The sequence below is a fragment of the Schistocerca americana genome, chromosome 8, assembly GCF_021461395.2.
Source record: "Schistocerca americana isolate TAMUIC-IGC-003095 chromosome 8, iqSchAmer2.1, whole genome shotgun sequence".
Lineage (NCBI taxonomy): Eukaryota > Metazoa > Arthropoda > Insecta > Orthoptera > Acrididae > Schistocerca > Schistocerca americana.
In genome coordinates, this window is record NC_060126.1 from 150,670,237 (window position 1) to 150,695,513 (window position 25,277).

General features: G+C 44.4%; 1 protein-coding gene across 1 annotated transcript in view; it reads right to left on the bottom strand.

The window, feature by feature from the left end:
* Positions 1-23,430, bottom strand: part of LOC124545177 (chondroadherin-like protein) — a 186,021-nt gene extending 162,591 nt beyond the window's left edge. The window contains exon 1 of the mRNA XM_047124016.1: positions 23,279-23,430. Within this exon, the coding sequence (XP_046979972.1) occupies positions 23,279-23,311 (33 nt within the window). The 5' untranslated portion in view covers positions 23,312-23,430. The remainder of the gene's footprint in view (positions 1-23,278) is intronic.
* Positions 23,431-25,277: the final 1,847 nt, after the last annotated feature.

A 25,277-nucleotide genomic window follows, 5' to 3' on the forward strand; every position in this document is an offset into this window, starting at 1 on the left:
GTTTCGCGACATTTACTCTACCACAATTTTGACATTAGACGGCGATAGCTTCGTACCTGATGTAGATATTTGTTGACTCAGGTGACGACTGATCAGGTAAAGGCTTTTTTATTATCTTTGGAACCATGGTGCTTATATCGTGACGAAAGGTAAAGTTTTCACGAAATAACAGGACAATCATTAATTGCATGTGTTTGTCTGCTTTCGTACAAAACTTGGTCCGATTCTAACAAGTTTGATACACAGTATTGGCGCAAATAGAAAAACTCCCAGAAAAAATGTGTTTTTTTGCACGTAAAATACAAACTAAGTAAGATTTTTTTCAGACGATTAAAACTTTTCTTAGACCCAGGTCCGATACACTGGTGGACCAAATTTGAACCACCAGTCTCGCTCCAGTCCGGAGTTATTTAAGGGTGCTGAGCTCTGTAACTCGCTTGCCACTGTAAGTGCCATCTAGTGACATTTTGCAAACTGGACAGGTTAGCTTGGACTTTCTAGGTCCTTTGTTTGGGCAGGGTAATGCCGAGAATCCGCTGAGAGCTGACGCCTCAGATAGCCTGGAGATACTGCAGCGAGCAGACGCATTTCTCGACCGCCCAAGAGCCGCAACTCGCGGGCAACTTGCGATATATTACTGAATATCGCTTTGTGCACTTGCAACATAGAACGGAATACAGTGGGTTAGACAGAGCAGCAATCAGTCGTAGAATTAAGTTGCTTTAATATGACATGTTACTACTTAGTTACTATACAACATAAATATTACAAAAAGTAAATATTACAAAAAATTACAAATTACATAAATATTACAAACTGTAAACTTCAGGCGCAGCTCATAGAGGGCGCCATACGCAAAACTGATGTGTACTGTGAAACCAACATATAATTTTACGACAATAATGGTTGAACTGTGTAAGCATTCACTTGAGCACGAACAACTGCTACAATTCTGCACTGGTATGTAATGTTAACATTAAAAGATAACGATGTGACGGACTTATAACTTTTGTAAATCACATTGTAATATATACTCTTGTATTTGTTTTAGCATTGATAATGACCTGACACAGGTCGAAATCTGATTTGCGTTGTGACTATAAATGTCATATTAAAGCAACTTTATTCTACGACTGATTGCTGCTCTATCTAACCCAATATAACCACAGTCGCTGCGTGCACCCACCCCATGGAGGGCAACCTGACGTAATAGAGTATTTTTACGTAAAGGTTGTATTCCGTCTTATCACTGGGGAGTGGAAATAAGCGTTGGGCAGCAACTCCTGACATACTACTCACTGCAGACTTAAATGTAGCAGCACAGGACCAGAGGCCTGCAAGTGGACTGCGTACAAAGGGTGTCGGTTTCTGCACGTGAAATCCGAACGAAGGCGACTGTTTTTGCACGTAAAACCTGAACAAATTTGACTGTTTTTGCAAGTAAAATCCGAACGGTGCACATAAAAATGGTGCCATTGCTGAGCGTTAGTTTCTGCCCAATTACATTCTTATGCAAAAGGAATTAATTGATTCGCACAATTTTCCTAGGCGCCAACTCTGGTCTTTCTTTTAAACTTTGCTTAATATACTGCAACTTGACTACAGTAATGGCTCTACACATGGTCGCTAGTGTGGGCTAAACCAAAAACTTTCTACCCCATGTTCCTAACTCAAAAAACTGTGATTGTGCGTGCAGCCTTCCAGCACTTCCACGCTATAACAATAAAGTTCTCATGGAAGCAGGAGGAAGTAGGGAAGTAATGTAAGCCAAGATAAATGTAAATGGTTTAATTATCTACAGATTAGGTGAAGTTGTAAAAAAAAAAAAAAAGACTGTACTAGCAGAAGTGTAGTAGCAACGGGAAAAAGCATATAAGGAGCCAGAGTATTGTTTCTAGTCGATGTCCAACATCTGTGAACATAGACATCAACAAAGATAGTTTTCATAACGGTTGTTTGTTGGCATGGTCCTCAGTCCAAATACTGCTTTCATTCTGTTCTCCACACCACTGTCTCCTGTGTAAGCCTCTTCATGTCCAAATAACTTCGGCTAATGTATATCAGTTTGAAACTGCTTATCATATGTATCCCATGACCTTTTCCTACAATTTTTGTTCCCCTCCTCCCGCAAACACTCTTCCCTCCATCACCAAACTGACAATTCCTTGATTCCGCAAGATGTGTTCTGGCAATTGATATCTTATTTCATCAAGTCGTGCCATAAATTTCATTTTGCCTCGATTCGATGTAGTACCTTCCCAATAGTTACTCGACATAGCCATCTAATCTTCAGTGTTATCTGTGTAGCACCACATTTCAAAGGCTTCTAGTCTCTTCTTGTATGAACTATTTATCGTTTAACTTCCGTACAAGGCTGAACACCAGAAGACAAGTACCGCAAGAAAAACTTAGTAACAATTAAACAGATATTGGATGTTAACAAATTCACCTTTTACAGAAATGCCATCGTCGGTTATAATGCCGCCCAAATAGCAAAACTCGACTACTACTTCTATTATTGTCTCATTTCCTCACCTAATTCTATCTGCATCACCTCTTTCGATTGCATTCCATTACCTTACTTGCACGGGATGCACCCGTGGTATAGGGGTTACATCTTTAACGTCATCGATCCCGGGCTCGAAACCGCCGCTGCTCAAATTTTTATTAATAATCAACACTGGCGGCCGAGGACTTTCGGCATATGAAGTCACCCCTCATTCTGCCAACGGCCTTGTCAAAGAGGGCGGAGGAGCGGACAGAGGTTCAGGACACTCTCTCGTTCTAGGGGTGGGGAAACTGCACCAAAGGCGGAGGAATCAGCAAGTATCAACGGCATGCGGATGCAGAAGGCAATTGAAACCACTGCACTAAAGACACATAACATTTATTCTCAGAACATGTGGCCTGTGAAGTGTCATGATGATCTCTCCATTGGCAAAAGATTCCAGAATAGCCCCCAATTCGGATCTCCGGGAGGGGATTGCCAAGGGGGAGGTTACTATGAGAAAAAGATTGAACAATCCACGGAAGGATAACGTTCTACGAGTCGGGGCGTGGAATGTCAGAAGCTTGAACGTGGTTGGGAAACCAGAAAACCTGAAAAGGGAAATGCAAAGGCGCAGTCTAGATATAGTAGGGGTCAGTGAAGTGAAGTGGAAAGAAGACAACAATTTCTGGTCAGACGAGTATAGGGTAATATCAGCAGCAGAAAATGGTATAACGGGAGTAGGATTCGTTACGAATATGAAGGTAGGGCAGAGAGTGTGTTTCTGTGAACAGTTCAGTGACAGGGTCGTTCTTATCAGAGTCGACAGCAAACCAACACCGAGAACGATAGTTCAGGTATACATGCCGACGTCGCAAGCTGAAGATGAACAGATAGAGAAAGTGTATGAGGATAGTGAAAGGGTAATACAGTACGTAAAGGGGGGTGAAAATCTAATAGTCACAGGGGAGGACTGGAATGCAGTTGTAGGGGAAGGAGTAGAAAAAAGGGTTACGGGAGACTATGGGCTTGGGACGAGGAGTGAGAGAGGAGAAAGACTGAGTTCTGTAACAAGTTTCAGCTAGTAATAGCAAATACCCTGTTCAAGAATCACAAGAGGAGGAGGTATACTTGGAAAAGGCCGGGTAATACGAGAAGATTTCAGTTAAACTAAATCATGGTCAGACAGAGATACCGAAATCAGATAGTGGATTGTAAGGCATATCCAGGAGCAGATATAGACTCTGATCACAATATAGTAGTGATGAAGAGTAGGCTGAAGTTAAAGACATTAGTCAAGGAGAATCAATATGCAAAGAAGTGGGTTACGGAAGTACTAAGGAATGACGACATACGCTTGAAGTTCTCTAGGGCTGTAAATACAGCAATAAGGAATTGCTCAGTAGTCAGTACAGTTGAAGAGGAGTGTACATATCTAAAAAGGGCCATCACAGAAGTTGGGAAGCAAAACATAGATACAAAGAAGGTAACTGCGAAGAAACCATCGGTATCAGAAGAAATACTACAGTTGATTGATGGAAGGAGGAAGTACAAAAATGTTCCGGGAAACTCAGGAATAGAAAAATACAAGTCGCTGAGGAATGAAATAAACAATAAGTGCAAGAAACCTAAGGCGAAATGACTGCAGGAAAAATGGAAGACATCGAAAAAGAAATGATTGTCAGAAGGACAGACTCAGCATGCAGGAAAGTCAAAACAACCTTCGGTGACATCAAAAGCAAGGGTGGTAACATTAAGAGTGCAACGAGTATTCCACTGTTAAATGCAGAGAAGAGAGCGGATAGGTGGAAAGAATACACTGAAAGCCTCTATGAGGGGGAAGATTTGTCTGATGTGATAGAAGAAGAAACAGGAGTCGATTTAGAAGAGATAGGGTATCCAGTACTAGAATCGGAATTTAAAAGAGCTTTGGAGGACTTACGGTCAAATAAGGCAGAAGGGATAGATAACATTCCATCAGAATTTCTAAAATCATTGGGGGAAGTGGCAACAAAACGACTATTCACGTTGGTGTGTAGAATATATGAGTCTGGCGATATACCATCTGACTTTCGGAAAAGCATCATCCACACAATTCCGAAGACGGCAAGAGCTGACAAGTGCGAGAATTATCGCACAATCAGCTTAACAGCTCATGCATCGAAGCTGCTTACAAGAATTATATACAGAAGAATGGAAAAGAAAATTGAGAATGCGCTAGGTGACGATCAGTTCGGCTTTAGGAAAAGTAAAGGGACGAGAGAGGCAATTATGACGTTACGGCAATAATGGAAGCAAGGCTAAAGAAAAATCAAGACACGTTCATAGGATTTGTCGCCCTGAAAAAAGCGTGCAGGCATGTAAAATGGTGCAAGATGTTCGAAATTCTGAAAAAAAGTAGGAGTAAGCTATAGCGAGAGACGGGTCATACACAATATGTACAACAGCCAGGAGGGAATAATAAGAGTGGACCACCAAGAACGGAGTGCTCGTATTAAAAAGGGTGTAACACAAGGATGTAGCCTTTTGCCACTGCTGTTCAAGCTGTACATTGAAGAAGCAGTGATGGAAATAAAAGAAAAGTTCAGGAGTGGAATTAAAATTCAAGATGAATGGATATCAATGATACGATTCGCTGATGACATTGCTACTGTGAGTGAAAGTGAAGAAGAATTACATGATCTGCTGAACGGAATTAACAGTCTACACAGTATTGATTGAGAGTAAATCGAAGAAAGACGAAGGTAATGAGAAGTAGTAGAAATGAGAACAGCGAGAAATTTAACATCTGGATTGATAGTCACGAAGTAGATGAAGTTAAGGAATTCTGCTACCTAGGCAGTAAAATAACCAATGACGGACGGATCAAGGACGACATCAAAAGCAGACTAGCTATGGCAAAAAAAAGGCGTTCCTGGCTAAGAGAAGTCTACTAATATCAAATATCGACCTTAATTTGAGGAAGAAATTTTTGAGAATGTACGTCTGGAGTACAGCATTGTATGGCAGTGAAACGTGGACTGTGGGAAAACCGGAACAGAAGAGAATCGAAGCATTTGAGATGTGGTGCGGCAGACGAAATTGAAAATTAATTGGACTGGAATGAGGAGGTTCTACGCAGAATCGGAGAGGAAAGGAATATGTGGAAAACACTGATAAGGAGAAGGGACAGGATGATAGGACATCTGCTAAGACATGAGGGAATGACTTCCATGGTACTAGAGGGAGCTGTAGAGGGCAAAAACTGTAGAGGAAGACAGAGATTGGAATACGTCAAGCAAATAATTGAGGACGTAGGTTGCAAGTGCTACTCTGAGATGAAGAGGTTAGCACAGGAGAGGAATTCGTGGCGGGCCGCATCAGCATCAAACCAGTCAGTAGATTGATGACCAAAAAAAAAAAAAAAAAAAAAAAAAAAAGAAGAAGAAGAAGAAGTTCTACTTCGGCGGTTGATATCAGGCCCACCGAAAGATTATTTTTCGGCGTGAGTGGGGGAGGGGGGGGGGGGGTCGGGGGGGACAAGAACTAATGTGTTTTCATTCGCTTAAAATGATCAAGAAATGTGTTAATAGCTCAGATTTCCGCAAAACTACTAGATAAATATGTATTTAATGTACAGAAATATTACTGAAGTATGTCTCACATACACTGAAGAGCCAAAGAAACTGGTACAACTGCCTAATATCGTATAGGCCCCCCGCGAGTAGCAGAAATGGCGCAACACGACGTGCATGGACTCGACTGTGTCTGAAGTAGTGCTGGAAGGAACTGACACCATGAATCCTACAGGGCTGCCCATAAATCCGTAAAAGTACGACGGGGTGGAGATCTCTTCTGAACAGCACGTTGCAAGGCATCCCAGATATGCTCAATAGTGTTCAAGCCTAGGGAGTTTGGTGGCCAGCGAAAGTGTTTAATATCAGAAGGGTTTTCCCGGAGCCACACTGTAGCAGTTCTGGACGTGTGGGGTGTTACATTGTGTTGCTGGAACTGCCCAAGTCTTTCGGAATGTACAATGGACATGAACGGATGCAGGTGATCAGACAGGATGCTTACGTACTCCTCACCCGTCACAGTCGTATCTAGATGTGTCAGAGGTCCCAAATCACTCCAGTTGCACACGCCCCACACCAGCTTGAACAGTCCCCTGCTGACATGCAGGGTCCATGGATTCATTAGGTTGTCTCCATACCTGTACACGTCCATCCGCTCGATACAATTTGAAACGAGACCCGTCCGACCAGGCCACATGTTTCCAGTCATCAACAGTCCAATGTCGGTGTTGAGGTGCGCATGCGAGACGTAAAGCTTTGTGTCGTGCAGTCACCAAGGGTACACGAGTGGGCCTTCGGCTCCGAAAGCCCTTATCGATGATGCTTCGTTGAATGGTTCGCACGCTGACACTTGTTGATGGCGCAGCATTAAAATCTGCAGCATTTTGCGCAAGGGTTGCACTTCTGTCACGTTGAACGATTCTCTTCAGTTGTCGTTGGTCCCGTTCTTGCATAGTCTTTTCCGGCCGCAGCAATTTCGGAGATTTGATGTTTAACTGGATTCCTGATATTCACGGTACCCGACTATAACACCACCTTCAAACGCATTTAAAACTTGATAACCTGCCATTGTAGCAGCATAACCGATTTAACAACTGCGCGAGACACTTGTCTTATATAGACGTTGCCGACCGCAGCGCCGTATTCTGTCTGTTTACATATCTCTGTATTTGTATACGCATGCTTATAGCAGTTTCTTTGGCGCTTCAGTGTAGTATCCAATATAAACACAAATTCCTAGAAAAACCCAGAGACACGAACAGAAGGTTACAAAGAAAATTCAAAATCATTCGCTATTTTATTTCTATCTGAAAGGCATCTATTAACTTCACGCAAGTTTCCGAACGGAGATACTAACCTTGAGTCTATTCTGCTCTGTTCCGAAAAAGCCCAGCGCAGCCATGTTGCATCTAAACTTTTACTTGTGTTGCTGCTTGTGGCAACGAGACTGGAGACAAAGAAATTCATCTTAAACTGACTCTGGGTGATCTATTTTCAACTACACGGAAACCTTTACCCGAATACATACCTGGTGATGTCTGCCTTACAAGAACTGAAGCCCCCATACAGTTTTGTTAATCATCTTTTGCCGTTTTTCATCGACCTCTTTACACCTGAAAATCCTTTCATTTGACTTCTAGTCGTAATCAAGAATGAATAATATTAAGACAGAATTTTGGTACTAGAAAATTTCCATTGTGTTTAGTATAAGTCCCAAACATTTCGGGGTGGGGGTGGGGGGGAGGGAGCGGACGCACGGGCCCCTTGCATTCCCCCCCCCCTTTCCCTCCCCCGGCCCCTGCGCGCAGGCCTGATTGATATTCATGTTGTACACACCTTTAATGATACTCCCCTTTCCGCTCAACTGCTCTTCAGAGTCCTCTGCCATGACATGCAGTGATGTCATTCTGCATGACATTGTAACTCAAAATATTTGTGACGATAGAATTCGTGCTGCCATTTTAGGTTAGGCTTTACCGTGACTGTTATTGACATTAAATGAAACAAGTTTACGGTTGCCAGTCACTGTTTATTTATCTCTACGACGTCCGCCCCGGTAGCTGAGTGGTCAGCGCGAAAGACTGTCAATCCAAAGGGCCCGTGTTCGATTCCCGGCTGGGTCGGAGATTTTCTCCGCTCAGGGACTGGATGTTGTGTTGTCCTAATCATCATCATTTCATCTCCATCGACGCGCAAGTCGCCGAAGTGGCGTCAAATCGAAAGACTTGCACCAGGCGAAGGGTCTACCCAACGGGAGGCCCTCGTCACACGACATTTCATTTCATATCTCCACGACGCGTTTCAAAGGTTTAAACTTTCATCATCAGGTGGATTTACATTTATTAGTACGACATTTGTGTATGTGTTTGTGGTGTTAGGGTTTTTTGGAGGAACTTGTGGCACTTGTTTCTACAATAGACCGTGGCACTTGTTTCTCCAATAGACCGTGCCACAAGTTCCTCCAAAAACTCGTAACACAACAAACACACCACACACACACACACACACACACACACACACACACACACACACATACATATATATATATATCATACTTACAAATGTAACTCTACCTGATGATAGAGGTTTAAACCTTTGAAACGCGTCGTGGAGATAAATAAACAGCGATTGGTAACAGTAAACTTGTTGTTTCATTTAACGTTATCCGTCTTTAGATACCCAGTGTTAGAGGCTCAGGACACTTATGATTCAGCGAAGTATGAGATGCAAGTGTCAAATATCAACGAATTGCATAGTGACGGTGTTAGTAGTGCTGTAGAACGCAAACAGTCCCGTCTCCGCGCAGCCCTTGACAAGTAGCATGTGACGTCACATACAGAGACAAACAGTAAGTACCATGCCGCGCCGGCAGAACGCCCGTAGACAGGAAAACATAGCAGAGCCTTGCCCAAAGTGATTTAGTCGTAATAAGCGTGCTCAGTGCCGAAGTCGCGACGATATTGGTTGTTTCTGCAACACGAAAGGTCATGTTCAGTCAGTGTGCATGAAAAAGCTGCATGGACACCACGTTCCCAAGCGACATGCCACTAAACCAATTCAGATCATTAATCTCGCCATGACACAGGCAGCCGCGCAACAGTACCACCCAGTGGCTGCAGTAAATTTTGTGAAAGGTCACCGCCTTGCTGCCGAACAGTAACCACCAGTCGGGTCATTTTCATGTGTCGACCAAGTCACGCCGGTGCAAACAGAGGTCCACCACCAAATCTTCGCCCACTTCGCCTGTCACGCATTGTAGTAGCTGACAGCAACGGGTTAGAAGTGATAGTTCTCTCTTAGATGTGGAACGTAGTCGGGACAAGGTGTTTGTTACGAGGGTAATCCCAAAAGTAGGGTCTCCTATTTTGTTATATGTACAGAACTCTGTTTGTGTGGCAGTTGGTCACACTGTTATGAAGAGTGCTTCACGCGCTGCGTGTAAACATGCGCAAGCCGCGCTGAGGCGCTCAGTCTTGGCTTGGCAGCCATTGAGAATGGACCTCCCGTTGGATGTTACTGCCAAGTGTGAATTGCGCCCAGTTATTCGGTTTTTGAACGCAGAGGCCACTGCGCTGATTGAAATCCATCGCCAATTAACGGAAGTGTATGGTGAGTCGTGCATGGATGTCAAAAATGTTCGTAAGTGGTGTAGAGAGTTTGCAGCTGGTCGGACCGAAATTCACGACGAACGAAGGAGCGGGAGACCGTCAATTTCTGAGGAGACAGTGTTGAAGGTTGAGCAAAGCACGCGTGTAGATCGGCGGATCACCCTGGATGATCTCTGCACGTTGGTTCCTGAAGTTTCCCTAAGCACCACTCACAGAATTTTAACGGAAACATTGAACTACTGGATGGTGTGGGTGCCACGCATGCTGACTGAGGACCACATGCGGCAACGAGTTCATGCTTCCCGCCCATTTCTTCACCGTCTTGCTGCCGAACAGGACGACTTTCTGGACTCAGTTGTCACGGATGACGAAACCTGGGCATACCACTTTACACCTGAGACCAAGCAAGACTCACGCCAGTGGCGGCATCCTTCTTCGCCAAAGCCGCGGAAATTCAAACACAGTCTGCCGGTAAAGTCATGACAACTGTTTTTTGGGATCGGAAAGGGGTATGTTGGTCGACTTTATGCCCACTGGGACCACAATTAACGCTGACAGGTACTGTGAGACTCTGAAAAAACTCAAGCGGGCAATTCAGATCCGGAGAAGAGGAATGTTGAGCATGGGGGTACACATCCTCCATGACAACGCTCGCCCACACATCGTTCGGCAAACCGTTGCTCTCCTGCAGCAGTTTCAGTGGAACATAATCACCCACCCACCCTATAGTCCTTACTTGGCACCCAGTGACTATCACCTGTTTCCTAGGTTAAAAGAACATTTGGCCGGAAAGCGATTCAGCTCCGACGACGAGGTGAAAGAAGAAGTTCATAACTTTCCGAACAGCATGGCGGCGAGCTGGTATGACATGGGTATACAAAAACTATCACGGCGTCTACAAAAATGCATCGACAGAAATTGTGATTATGTCGAAAAATAGATAAATGTTCAAGCTGTAAACTGACGTAACCCATTGTAGAAATAAACAGGTCTGTGTACTTATAAAGAAATAGGAGACCATACTTTCAGGATTACCCTCGTACTTGACAGTAGTTAAGAAAGACGTCAAATTGCAATTGGACACTGATGCTCCAGTTACACTTCTGAACAAACTTAATTATGAAAAATTAGGTTCACCAATACTGAGTCCAGCTACGCATGTTTTGTCAGCTTGTAACGGACAGGAAATTCCAGTATGCCAGCTACTTTTCATGGTGTAACAAAGGCAGTTGTATTCACAGTTCTTTCTGCCAAATCTTCGCAGCATATTTTTGACTTAGATTCTTCTGACATTTTCGGACTGTCAATCGACAAGTCAATGTTGCAAATATCAACTGATGTACCTACAGACAAGCTTCAAACTATGTGTGACAAATTTAGTGAACTTTTTAGCGACGGTTTCGGTTGTACGAACAATCTTGTAGCCTTTGTGTCACTCAAAGACAATGCACAACCAAAGTTTCCTCGAGATAGGCAAGTGAAGATTGCCAGTAGGGAACAGGTCGCTGAACAATTACAGTAATGGCAAGCTGGTGGTGTGATCACGCCAATCAGTACAAGTCAGTCATCTTCCCCATCAGTGATTCTTCGCAAATGTTTAGAACATCTTCGACTGTGTGTTGATTTTAAGTCGACTGCGAACTCTGACAGTGATAGACAAGTACCCTTTCTCCCGCCCAGAGGAACTGATAGACAGATTAGGCGAGGCTCGTTATTTTTGCCAAGACAGACTGGGCCTATGGTTACATCCGATTGCCTTTGGATGATCATTTAAAGAAATTTTTTGTTATTGACACTCATCTCGGGTTATTTGAATTTCAACGCCTGCCGTTCGATAGCGCCTCAGCACCGCTGATCTTTCAACGCTTTTTATAACAAGTGACTGCCAAGGAGCCTTCTTGCTCAAATTACCTGGATTAAGTAGTCATGACGTTCTCCAGAACAACGTTTAGCCAATATCGAGTGTCTTGCTCAAGTACCGTTATCGGCAGGTCTCAAGTGTCGCAAACACAAGGGCTCTTTTTTCCAGACGGAAATAAAATACACTACTGGCCATTAAAATTACTACACCAAAAAGAAATGCAGATGATAAACGAGTATTCATTGGACAAATGTATAATACTAGAACTGACATGTGATTACAAAAAAAATGGTTCAAATGGCTCTGAGCACTATGGGACTTAACATCTATGGTCATTAGTCCCCTAGAACTTAGAACTACTTAAACCTAACTAACCTAAGGACAGCACACAACACCCAGCCATCACGAGGCAGAGAAAATCCCTGATCCCGCCGGGAATCGAACCCGGGAACCCGGGCGTGGGAAGCGAGAACGCTACCGCACGACCACGAGATGCGGGCATATGATTACATTTTCACGCAATTTGGGTGCATAGATCCTGAGAAATCAGTACCCAGAACAACCACCTCTGGCCGTAATAACGGTCTTGATACGCCTGTGCATTGAGTCAAACAGAGCTTGGATGGCGTGTACAGGTACAGACAGCTGCCCATGCAGCTTCAACAGGATACCACAGTTCATCAAGACTAGTAACTGGCGTATTGCGACGAGCCAGTTGCTCGGCCACCATTGACCAGACGTTTTCAATTGGTGAGAGACCTGGAAAATGTGCTGGCCAGGGCAGCAGTCGAACATACAGGACCTGCAATATGCGATCGTGCATTATCCTGCTGAAATGTAGGGTTTCGCAGGGATCGAATGAAGGGTAGAGCCACGGGTCGAAACACATCTGAAATGTAACGTCCACTGTTCAAAGTGCCGTCAATGCTAACAAGAGGTGACCGAGACGTGTAACCAATGGCACACCATCCCATCACGCCGGGTGATACGCCAGTATGGCGACGACGAATGAGCGTTCACCACGATGTCGCCAAACACGGATGCGACCATCATGATGCTGTAAACAGAACCTGGATTCATCCGAAAAAATGACGTTTTGCCATTCGTGCACCCAGTGTCGTCGTTGAGTACACCACCGCAGGCGCTCCTGTCTGTGATGCAGCGTCAAGGGTAACCGCAGCCGTGGTCTCCGAGCTGTTGTTGTTGTTGTGGTCTTCAGTCCTGATACTGATTTGATGCAGCTCTCCATGCTACTCTATCCTGTGCAAGCTTCTTCATCTCCCAGTACCTACTGCAACCTACATCCTTCTGAATCTGGTTAGTGTATTCATCTCTTGGTCTCCCTCTACGATTTTTACCCTCCACGCTGCCCTCCGATACAAAATTGGTGAGCCCTTGATGCCTCAGAACATGTCCTACCAACCGATCCCTTCTTCTAGTCAAGTTGTGCCTCATTAGTTATGTGATCTACCCACCTTATCTTCAGCATTCTTCTGTAGCACCACATTTCGAAAGCTTCTATTCTCTTCTTGTTCAAACTAGTTATCGTCCATGTTTCACTTCCATACATGGCTACGCTCCATACAAACACTTTCAGAAACGACTTCCTAACACTTAAATCTATACTCGATGTTAACAAATTTCTCTTCTTCAGAAACGCTTTCCTTGCCATTGCCAGTCTACATTTTATATCCTGTCTACTTCGACCATCATCAGTTATTTTACTCCCTAAATAGCAAAACTCCTTTACTACTTTAAGTGTCTCATTTCCTAATCTAATTCCCTCAGCATCACCCGATTTAATTTGACTACATTCCATTATCCTCGTTTTGCTTTTGTTGATATTCATCTTATATCCTCCTTTCAAGACACTGTCCATTCCGTTCAACTGCTCTTCCAAGTCCTTTGCTGTCTCTGACAGAATTACAATGTCATCGGCGAACCTCAAAGTTTCTACTTCTTCTCCATGAATTTTAATACCTACTCCGAATTTTTCTTTTGTTTCCTTTACTGCTTGCTCAATATACAGATTGAATAACATCGGGGAGAGGCTACAACCCTCTCTCACTCCTTTCCCAACCACTGCTTCCCTTTCATGCCCCTCGACTCTTATAACTGCCATCTGATTTCTGTACAAATTGTAAATAGCCTTTCGCTCCCTGTATTTTATACCTGCCACCTTCAGAATTTGAAAGAGAGTATTCCAGCCAACATTGTCAAAAGCTTTCTCTAAGTCTCCAAATGCTAGAAACGTAGGTTTGCCTTTTCTTAATCTTTCTTGTAAGATAAGTCGTAAGGTTAGTATTGCCTCACGTGTTCCAACATTTCTACGGAATCCAAACTGATCTTCCCCGAGGTCCGCTTCTACCAGTTTTTCCATTCGTCTGTAAAGAATTCGTGTTAGTATTTTGCAGCTGTGACTTATTAAACTGATAGTTCGGTAATTTTCACATCTGTCAACACCTGCTTTCTTTGGGATTGGAATTATTGTATTTTTCTTGAAGTCTGAGGGAATTTCGCCCGTCTCATACATCTTGCTCACCAGATGGTAGAGTTTTGTCATGACTGGCTCTCCCAAGGCCATCAGTAGTTCTAATGGAATGTTGTCTACTCCCGGGGCCTTGTTTCGACTCAGGTCTTTCAGTGCTCTGTCAAACTCTTCACGCAGTATCTTATCTCCCATTTCGTCTTCATCTACATCCTCTTCCATTTCCATAATATTGTCCTCAAGTACATCGCCCTTGTATAAACCCTCTGTATACTCCTTCCACCTTTCTGCCTTCCCTTCTTTGCTTAGAACTGGGTTGCCATCTGAGCTCTTGATATTAATACAAGTGGTTCTCTTCTCTCCAAAGGTCTCTTTAATTTTCCTGTACGCAGTATCTATCTTACCCCTAGTGAGACAAGCCTCTACATCCTTACATTTGTCCTCCAGCCATCCCTGCTTAGCCATTTTGCACTTCCTGTCGATCTCATTTTTGAGACGTTTGTATTCCTTTTTGCCTGCTTCATTTACTGCGTTTTTATATTTTCTCCTTTCATCAATTAAATTCAATATTTCTTCTGTTACCCAAGGATTTCTACTAGCCCTCGTCTTTTTACCTATTTGATCCTCTGCTGCCTTTACTACTTCATCCCTCAAAGCTACCCATTCTTCTTCTACTGTATTTCTTTCCCCCATTCCTGTCAATTGTTCCCTTATGCTCTCCCTGAAACTCTCTACAACCTCTGGTTCTTTCAGTTTATCCAGGTCCCATCCCCTTAGATTCCCACCTTTTTGCAGTTTCTTCAGTTTCAATCTGCAGTTCATAACCAATAGATTGTGGTCAGAATCCACATCTGCCCCTGGAAATGTCTTACAGTTTAAAACCTGGTTCCTAAATCTCTGTCTTACCATTATATAATGTATCTGATACCTTTTAGTATCGCCAGGATTCTTCCAGGTATACAACCTTCTTTTATGATTCTTGAACCAAGTGTTAGCTATGATTAAGTTATGCTCTGTGCAAAATTCTACAAGGCGGCTTCCTCTTTCATTTCTTCCCCCCAATCCATATTCACCTACTATGTTTCCTTCTCTCCATTTTCCTACTGACGAATTCCAGTCACCCATGACTATTAAATTTTCGTCTCCCTTCACTACCTGAATAATTTCTTTTATCTCGTCATACATTTCATCTATTTCTTCATCTGCAGAGCTAGTTGGCATATAAACTTGTACTACTGTGGTAGGCATGGGCTTTGTGTCTATCTTGGCCACAATAATGCGTTCACTATGCTGTTTGTAGTAGCTAACCCGCAGTCCTATTTTTTTATTCATTATTAAACCTACTCCTGCATTACCCCTATTTCATTTTGTATTTATAACCCGATATTCACCTGACCAAAAGTCTTGTTCCTCCTGCCACCGAACTTCACTAATTCCCACTATATCTAACTTCAACCTATCCATTTCCCTTTTTAAATTTTCTAACCTACCTGCCCGATTAAGGGATCTGACATTCCACGCTCCGATCCGTAGAACGCCAGTTTTCTTTCTCCTGATAACGACTTCCTCTTGAGTAGTCCCCGCCCGAATGGGGGACTATTTTACCTCCGGAATATTTTACCCAAGAGGACGCCATCATCATTTAATCATACAGTAAAGCTGATAGTCTGCAAACGTCGTCGAACTGTTCGTGCAGATTGTTGTGGTCTTGCAAACGTCCCCACCTGTTGACTCAGGTATCGAGACGTGGCTGCACGATGCGTTACAGCCATGCGGATAAGAGGCCTGTCATTTCGACTGCTAGTGATACGAAGCCGTTGGGATCCAGCACGGCGTTCCGTATTACCCTTCTGAACCAACCGATTCCATATTCTGCTAACAGTCATTGGATCTCGACCAACGCGAGCAGAAATGTCGCAATACGATAAACCACAATCCGACCTTTATCAAAGTCGGAAACGCGATGGTACGCATTTCTCTTCCTTACACGAGGCATCACAACAACGTTTCACCAGGCAACGGCGGTAAACTGCTGTTTGTGTATGAGAAATCGGTTGGAATCTTTCCTCATGTCAGCGCGTTGTAGGTGTCGCCACCGGCGCCAACCTTGTGTGAATGCTCTGAAAAGCTAATCATTTGCATAGCACAGCATCTTCTTCCTGTCGGTTAAATTTCGCGTCTGTAGCACGTCATCTTCGTGGTGTAGCAATTTTAATGGCCAGTAGTGTATATGGGACCAATGTGCATGGTTTCACTCCCACCCAAACTCATTTGCGAGCCTTCTGAGATTAGCCGAATCCCAAAAAGCTAAAGTAACTGCAAGCAGCGTTAGTCAAACTGAACTACAAATTCATTCCTCGCGCCTCTCAGATAGAAGCTCCGCTTCACAAATTACGGCGTAAGGACGTTGCATTTGCGTGGATCAAGGAATGTCAATGGGCTTTTGCTCAATTGAAACGGGCGCTACTTAGTAACACGTGCCTCACACATTTAACCCGGCTAAACCAATGGTGTCAGCGGCCGATGGCTCTCCTATTGGCCTCTTTTTCAGATCCAGGACACAGTTCTCTTCAGGACCTTCCAGCCCAGACAGCGATGGCAACAGGGGACCATTTCGCATGTCGTTGGATACAACATGTTTTGGTTTCTTTTTGTACAGGGTTGCTGCTCTGTAGACCCTGGAAATAGCTTTACCCTGTGAGGCTCCGTGCTCCTGCCGCTGCGTTTCGTATTACAGATCAGCACTTTCCCAGGAGCCAGAGTCGCAGGTGTCTATCGCGGACCGGATGACATCTCAGCCCGAGACGCTTCCAGTGGAGGTGGACATGCCCTCATCCCCGATGCCATCATCACAGCAGCCCATGTCGCCGTGGGCGATGCGCCTGCTCCCTGCCACCTTCCTCTCCGAAGGGATCCTCCAACACTCGAGACTCCGACCCTGGATGTAGGCTTGCACCCTTCCTGCAGTTTTCCAGATGTTTCCATGGAGGCTCTGAAGCTTGTCGCCGACTTCAGTCCCGCTTCTCGTCTCATCTGCTGTGTCTGCACCCAGACGTCCCCCTCGCCGTCAGCTCGCATCGCAACCAGATGCGACCACGACCAGGAGATTTGGGGGCCTGGATGTGGTGTCGCAAGCACAGCACACAAAGTCAGACAGCACCACAGGCATCGATAGGTTGACAACCCACTCCGTATAGCCCAACGACTGCCACACTAAGAAGCTGCAGCGGTGGCGCCGCCAGAGGAATGCGCCGGCGCCACAGCAGAGCGGGCAGTTCCAAGTCAGGTCGACTACCAAGAAGACCGCCTTCTACTTGGGTACTTCGCGCCGCATCGTCTGCTTCTAGCGAGTCCACACCAGCCCATCTTCAGTGAACATTCTAGTGGCACAAGAAGTGTTTACTATGCAACCCTAGCACACTGGACTCGTATTCGGGAGGACGACAGTTCAACCCCGCGTCCGGCCATCCTGATTTAGGTTTCCCGTGATTTCCCTAAATCGCTCCAGGCAAATGCCGGGATTGTTCCTTTGAAAGGGCGCGGCCGACTTCCTTCCCCGTCCTTCCCTAATCCGATGAGACCGATGACCTCACTGCCTGGCCTCCTTCCCCAAACAACCCAACCCAACTATGCAGCCTTAGCTTCTGGAATAGTAATTGAACTTCAGGATCTGATGCCTGAGCCGATTTGTACAAAGTTGACTTCTCGTCATTAAATGTCTATGTTCCTGTCACCAATCATTATCGGGGTTCTACGTTCTCCTTGTTCTCCTCTTAGTATTTCCCTCAATGCACTATAAATTGTTGATGGTGGCGATGAGTAAAATCTCCTCCTGTGGTTGTATCGAAAGTACGATACAACAATATTCCTTATAAAACTATTTCACTGCTCGGCCTTAAAGAGCACGAAGGCCACACACGTTTAAGACAAAATGTAAAATCAGCGGCAGTGGAGCACCAAGAAGAATGTGACCAATTATTCAAAATCACTGTCACAATCGCATTATTTATTTTGCCGCCAACCGGTTTCAACCTGCGATGGGGTCATCTTCACGGCAATTTACACCATTTGGTCGCTCGCTGGAGTCGTCAACCTGCCTGGTCTAAATTGATTTGAAGATGACCCCATCGCGGGTTGAAACCGGTTGGCGGCAAAATAAATAATGCGATTGTGACTGTCATTTTGAATAATTGATTACAAGTAAACGAATCGCTATTATCTCCACACAACTATGTTGTCTAAAAATAGAATGTGACCAGGCTATGGATTTTAAGAACCTAACGCGGTCTAGGTAGAGAAAGCAATATTTACAGAGGGAACGTCCGCGAAGCTGTCGAAATATCGAAGAATAAGTACAGTTTCAATACAGATAACAACAGCAGACTTCCTTTTTCCTGGCTACCCGCTGTCGGTTAAGTAAATACCAAGTCACGACAAGCGAGGAACATAAGCAGCTATCAGGAAACAACTGAGGTGACACAACAACGATAATAATTTGGATTCCTCCCCCCCCCTCCCCGCCCTGTTATCGGCTTTCAGAATTTGTCCAATGACGACGGTCTTCCTATAACAGCCGTAAGATTTGTACCTACTAACTCCGCTTCCCCGAAAAAGCATGGGAAAATAGCCTTCAGCAAGTGAATGCGACGATGTCTTTCGACATCTTCTAGCTTCTCCACCCCTACATTCTACATATCCTTTGATATCCTCCTACCTTCCGCATCTCGCATCTATACCATCTCAACCACTTACCACACCACCTCCTCTTCCTAACAGCGCCTTCGAATCTGATACATTAGCCGCGAAAGCGAGTCCCGGCACCCTGTATCCCACTCCAAGTACCCTGCTGCCCCACTACATCCAAATTACATTTCCCTTGCATCTACATACCTTAAGAATCGACTCCTACCGGAAATCATTCACATTATCATCAGTGATTATATTATAATAGTAATATGGAAGCATTAATAAAGATTGAAAACCAAAATGGAGTGCAGCGAAGCATTCTTTTAGAAACATCATTTATTACAACATGATTTTGTAAAAATCGTAACATTTTCCACGAAAGCATTTTAGAAAAACCCTCATTTCTTTACATAAACATCAAAAATAATTGTGCATCACCCCCTTCCCTCCTGTTTTTCTAAATTCGTGGCACAGAAAACAAAAATTGGCTCCGAGGGATGCCTATATATTCATTTGCAGTGTGTCCAGATCACCAAATCAAAGAAACATTTCTCTTACAATAAAGTCTCTGTTTTACTTGAATAGTTTTTCACAGCATACGTGGCGGAACGCACCCTTGTTCGGATGCAGACTTTCTCACACTATCGATGAGATCATCACGTCACCCCTGATCCAATCTGTCCCACTCTTCAAAGGCGATTCTGCGTAGGTTGCGCATACGTGGTCGCTGTGAAAGTCCACAAACTGGTAGTTCCAACCGATCTCAAGCATATTCGATTGGGGGAACAGACAGGGCACTCCATTATGGCGATCCCAACCACGCGAGTTATCATCCACCAAAATGATGTCACGAAAATGTTGGTGACATGGCCCCACTATCGGTTGCAGACTCTTGTTCCTGTACGGCAGTGCACTAAAACTGCTCTCAAAAACTAAGAGCTGTACAGTGGCACCCCGAGAACATCACTCCACTACCATCGTGTTGCACATGTGGGGCATAGTGTTTGGTGCTTTCGATACTTTCGGGTTGTCACCTAAACACGTTGTCTGCGATTATCAGGGTACAAACCGATCTGAGTTCCGTCCATAAACAACAGCCGACGCCAATCGTGGGGCGTCCATTCGGCATGATTTCTTTCCCATCTGCAACGGAGTTCAATGTGTTGTTACGTACGAAGTGGTGCTCGCCGCTGTTATCGGGATTGGAGATTTGCGTCATGTAAACATCTGCTAACAATTTGATGTGATGCATGTAACATCATTGTAACAAAACACAGGCAATGTCAATTTTTACCTGTTACAAACAGCTTGGCGAATTCAGTACCTAAAAGCGACATCTCTAATTACGCAGTGTGTTCGACAGGTCCTACGACAGGTTTTAGGGGTTGTAGAAAATACCTAGTAGATAAAATTTCGATAAAGAGCCCATAGCCAGAATTGTCTCGTTTGGGTGTAAAATAAGGCTGAAGATCGGTTCACTTTCAGTTCCTCCTTCTCACGCTCCGCATACAGCGGAGAAAATGTGCTCTGAGCTGTGCGCCCCACAAGAGCCCATAGCATGGACAGTGTTTCCAGTACACTCGTGGTAGGGTTCTCTTCTGCGAGACGAAGGAAGTCCTTTTGAAAGTCCAGAATGCGGCGCCAAGAATGCACCACAATCATTGTTCCCAGTGAAACTTCTCTTTAATGAGTGTGTCTGCACTTAAATTGCAGAATGAAATTGAATGCCAGTGTCACTTTGCTAGTCTTTATCCTTACAACACTGACCTACTGACTTTGCCCTGGCAAGCAGAACTCAAACTTTTCGTATTCATTAATTATTCTCAATATACAACGGTAACTCAATCAGACTGCTACCAAATTAACTCAAAAGAATGGCCCTACCTAAAAAGAAATCCTAACAATAACCTATACATTTCATTAAGCACTTACCTCACAAAAATCTTCATTACGCGAACTACTACAATACAGTGAGCGTCAATACTGCCAGCTAAATAAAAGATTCTAACTACTAAAGCCACTAACTACTAATAGGCAAAGAAAAGATTTTGTTGCAAACCAAATAATGTATTTTTTTTACCTTAATAATGTGACATCCAGTTCACACACGAGTATAAATTGTCATTGGCATCTAGTACAAACGTATATAATCATGAATAATATTCAGTCTCCAAGTCGAACATTTACAGATCGTTAGCCTACGCTAACGCTTCGGATCTCTATCTCCATCAATGCTAACTACTCACATCTGTTCACTTCCAACTGCCCAACAGTACTTCCATCACTGCTGGCGACTAACTTCCAACTGCCCAACACTACAGGCGATTAACTTCCAACAACGAGTCCAACCAGCCACAGAATCTCTTACAAAGAAAGCGCAGTCAGAGATCCAATGCAAAGCGCTACACAGCGCTGCCAACACAGAAGCAGCCCACTTACACCAGTTGCAAACGCGCTGGGTTCTTGCAGCCGTTGTTGCAGTCGGATGAAAATTATATGTCATGCCCTTACTATAACGGGGACATCCTCTGTGTGCATACCGTGAAACTGAAGTTCTGAAACTGAACTGATCTGCAGATATATTTTATATACAAACGGTACACCTCCCGACATGTGCTCCTTCCCAGAACATCATGCACCAGGTCCTTGCGCCTCTCCTAGTAGTCTGTAATAGGGATTCTGAAACAGCCTTTATAACAATAAGATGTTACATGTAAGTTTAACATCTTTTCCCGTACATGTTTTCGTACTATTCATATGGCGACAACTGTCAAATGTAAAAATTCTCGTGTGACCAGCTACGAATTGCGTCACGAGTAGCTTAAGTAAACTGCCACATAAAGGAAATGGAAAGCGCTAATATGTGATCAACATGCGGACGCAGGTTTATCAATGCAGTTACCTGAGGAGATTGGATGCAAAACGATATTTCTGAAATATTTCGACAGCTCACATCACGGAGCTACAGATAAACAATAACAGTACCATACCGCATATTCATTTATGCTGTCATGTTTCACGCATTATTTTTAAAGCAGGCATCATTCTGCTCAGTCCTTACCGCATTTCAAGTCTGTCGTGGGATACAAAACATGTTAACATGTCGATGGAGTCTCCCATCGCTACTTGCTGGAACAATTTCGTATCTGTCAATTAAAACACAGTTTGCGAATGTTCTATAGCATTTATACCGCGAAGCAATATTCAGCTTGCAATGCCATCGCCAGACAATGCAGATTGCTAACAGTATTCTTTCACGATGATCCTGTGAAACTGAAACCGTTTCACAACCTATGTAAAGAATTTAGGACACCTATAGTTAGTGTTTCTACTGATACATGTTTAAAGATCAAAACGCAGTGTGAACGTAGGTTTCTTTCTGCCTAAATTATGTGTGTCACCACCGAGGATTAGCCAGTTGCCCATGAGACTGGTATCATGTTGCTGAACGTCTAATGTAGGAAAAGAAAAACCGTCAGGTTATGTTTATTTCGTTTTTAAGCACAGCCCTGCCATTGATATAGCCCTCTCAAGGATCAAGTTTTCTGCATCACAGAAGCCAGAGCAACAGAAATGTGAACTAAACATAGACACCCTTTTACTAGAAATAAAATGCACTTCCTGCTAGAGAAACAGAAATCTGTGCATTATAATGATCTGTACTGACAAATTACATAACACAGCTCGAGATTTATTGTGGTACTACCGCATTAACCTTAGCACGTCGCAGAGGTATCTGCATCACTATCTGAGATGCAGTTGTGGTATCATGTAATCGGTAGCCCTCAAAATCTGGAGAATTCCACACAAAAAACAAATATAGTCAGTTTTAAAATGACAATACTCTGTTTATTTCAATCGATGGGGTGTTAAACATTGATGTTCCTTCCTGTTTATTTCGAGCATAATGACCATATTCGTTGCTGTCTCTTTGCAGCACCTGTGCCGGTCGTGTAACAAGGACTCCCGGGCAAATGTTTGACATATATCACACAGAACCAGATCCTGCATGTCTTTTAACCACGAACCTGCGTTCAGTAGTGCCTTAGATGCCTGTATTTCAGCCTGTAATCCAGTTTAATTCGTAATAAAAGGCCTTGCACCTGGGTACACATGGCTCGCAAGACCCATATAAATCAAACGCACCCTTTGCACGAAATGCTGATATTTATGCCTAGATTACAATCTCAGCTTTAACAAGAGCCCTGAAGACCGGGAACTGTACAAGAAAGTGTCTAGTTAAGATTGTAATTTAGGCTCTTCTTTACTCACACTTCTCTGTTCAGTACTGTCTAACAAGCGAGTTATTCGTGCTGGAATCCAGCTTTATCTGTCACGAATGCAGAGCAAACCGGAACCAGAGCAAAGAAGCGTTGGATGTCATCCATAAATTAACACTGTTTTGAATCGTAGTCATTACTTCCGTGTGAACTGCATATATTCCAGCTTTATCGGCCGACCGACTGGCTGCTAATGCTGCGGCTTTGTAGCCCCGCCTGGGAGGTTATCTCGTGGCGGAAGACCCCGGCGACCGGCAGCGTACTGACGCAGTTCGGGTGTGGGTGACAGACATGTGTTCAGCGGCTCACGTACCTGGAGCAGGAGTGTAGCGCGCGGTCGGTCCATCGCAGCACCAGCTATCAGCAGCGGCTATCAGCGCAGTTATCAGCGGCGAGCGCACAGCCCGGCAGCGGCCCGTCCAGTCAGCAGATAAACCGGCGTCTGAAGTCGATAGCTGCCCGCGACCATCAGCCGCGGTCTGGTGGCTCCGCCAGCCGCCAATCACAGCCGCCTAGGCCGCTGATAAACGCCGCCTCTACACACGCTCTGGCACGTGTCCCGCGGCGCATCTGGTCGCGCTGCCTAGACCTAAACTGCTTAAGAACTGACAAGGAACCATCACACAGTGGTGAGCAAAACAGGGTGAAGCGAAATTCGCGCACTTTGGCTTCGAAGCGCGACTCCACACATGCCAGTGATGAAAAAAATGTCTCACAAAATTTCGTCCGGCCAGTGCATCCAGCAGAAAAAGAACGTTTAAAAGAGTGGCAATCTGGCAACACTGTAACCACATGTATGGTAACTACCTCCGTCAGCACATTTTAGTCACGCTGTACAGTTGGTGCTGTGGAAAGAGTTCTGGGTTAGCATGCAGGAGGTCGATAGTTAGCTCCTGGCTGCCCGCCCGGTTGGCCGTGCGGTCTAACGCACGGCTTTCCGGGCAGGAAGGATCGCCTGGTCCCCGGCACGAATCCGCCCGGCGGATATGTGTCGAGGTCCGGTGAACTGGCCAGTCTCTGGATGGTTTCTAGGCGGTTTTCCATCTGCCTCGGCGAATGCGGTCTGGTTCCCCTCATTCCACATCAGTTACACTATGTCGGCGATTGCTGCGCAAACAAGTTCTCCATGTACGCGTACACCACCATTACTCTACCACGCAAACATAGGGGATACACTCGTCTGGTGTGAGATGTTCCCTGGGGTGGGGGTGGGGGGGTGGGTGGGGGGGGTCCTCCGGGAGCCGAACCGCACAACAATCCTGCGTTCGGTGTGGGGCGGCGGAGGGGTGAAGTGGACTGCGGTTGTCGTCGTGGGGTTGTGGACCACTGCGGCTGCGGCGGGGACGGAGCCTCTCCGTCGTTTCTAGGTCCTCGGTTAACATACAATACATACAATACAATTGGTCCTGGCTTGAGGGATATGCTTTTTATTTGGTAAATGTAGTCCAGGTGGTACGGTCATCTCGCATCTTAATCGTAAACACCGATTGCAGTGGGTCCTCCAGAAAACATTCGCACTTACATACTACACTCGTAGAAATGGAAGAATGGTCAGCTTTGAAAGAAGCCCTCTCCACTTCGTGGACGTGAATTTATTCGCACCACTTCATCTACTAGATGCAAAACATCGTGAAGATTCGTTTTATTTTGTTAGGGCCTCATGCTACCAGTAGGACTAGCAACGTGCTTTGCGAATAATGTCCAAACTGAGTTACTATTTGTATGTGTTATCACCATGGTCCCATTAATTCTGCCTTTCAACATTGAGTCCGGTAACTGCATGCAGTTTAGTACATATCTCAACGCATTATTATTATTTCTTTCCTTTCTCAGACTTTATGTCTGGTTAAAAATGGAAAGTGACACGGACCTTGATCAAGCATGACTTCCTTTCAACTGCACGGAATATGTTACATTGCATTTAGGGACTTTCGGGTAATTGAACATGTATCAATAATTACAGCTTTCTGTAGCTGTATATATACTGAAACGTCCCCTTAGAAAAATTAATGAATTACTGTGCTGATAAACCTCTTACATTATTTGATTTTCAAACAGCTGAGCAAAACTGAACGTACTCAGACATTTCGCTCTTTACCTATTCTGATCAACACTAAACTGAAACACAATATTTTTTAGCGCAACGGATTCTGACTTTCAATAATACCTATAAAAGAATGGCCCTGACTAACATTAACCTATACCTTTCACAAATCACTTACCTCCCAAAAATCTTCGTTACTCGAACTACTGCAATACAGCGAGCGCCACTACTGCCAGCTAAATAAAAGATTTAAACTACTGAAGGCATT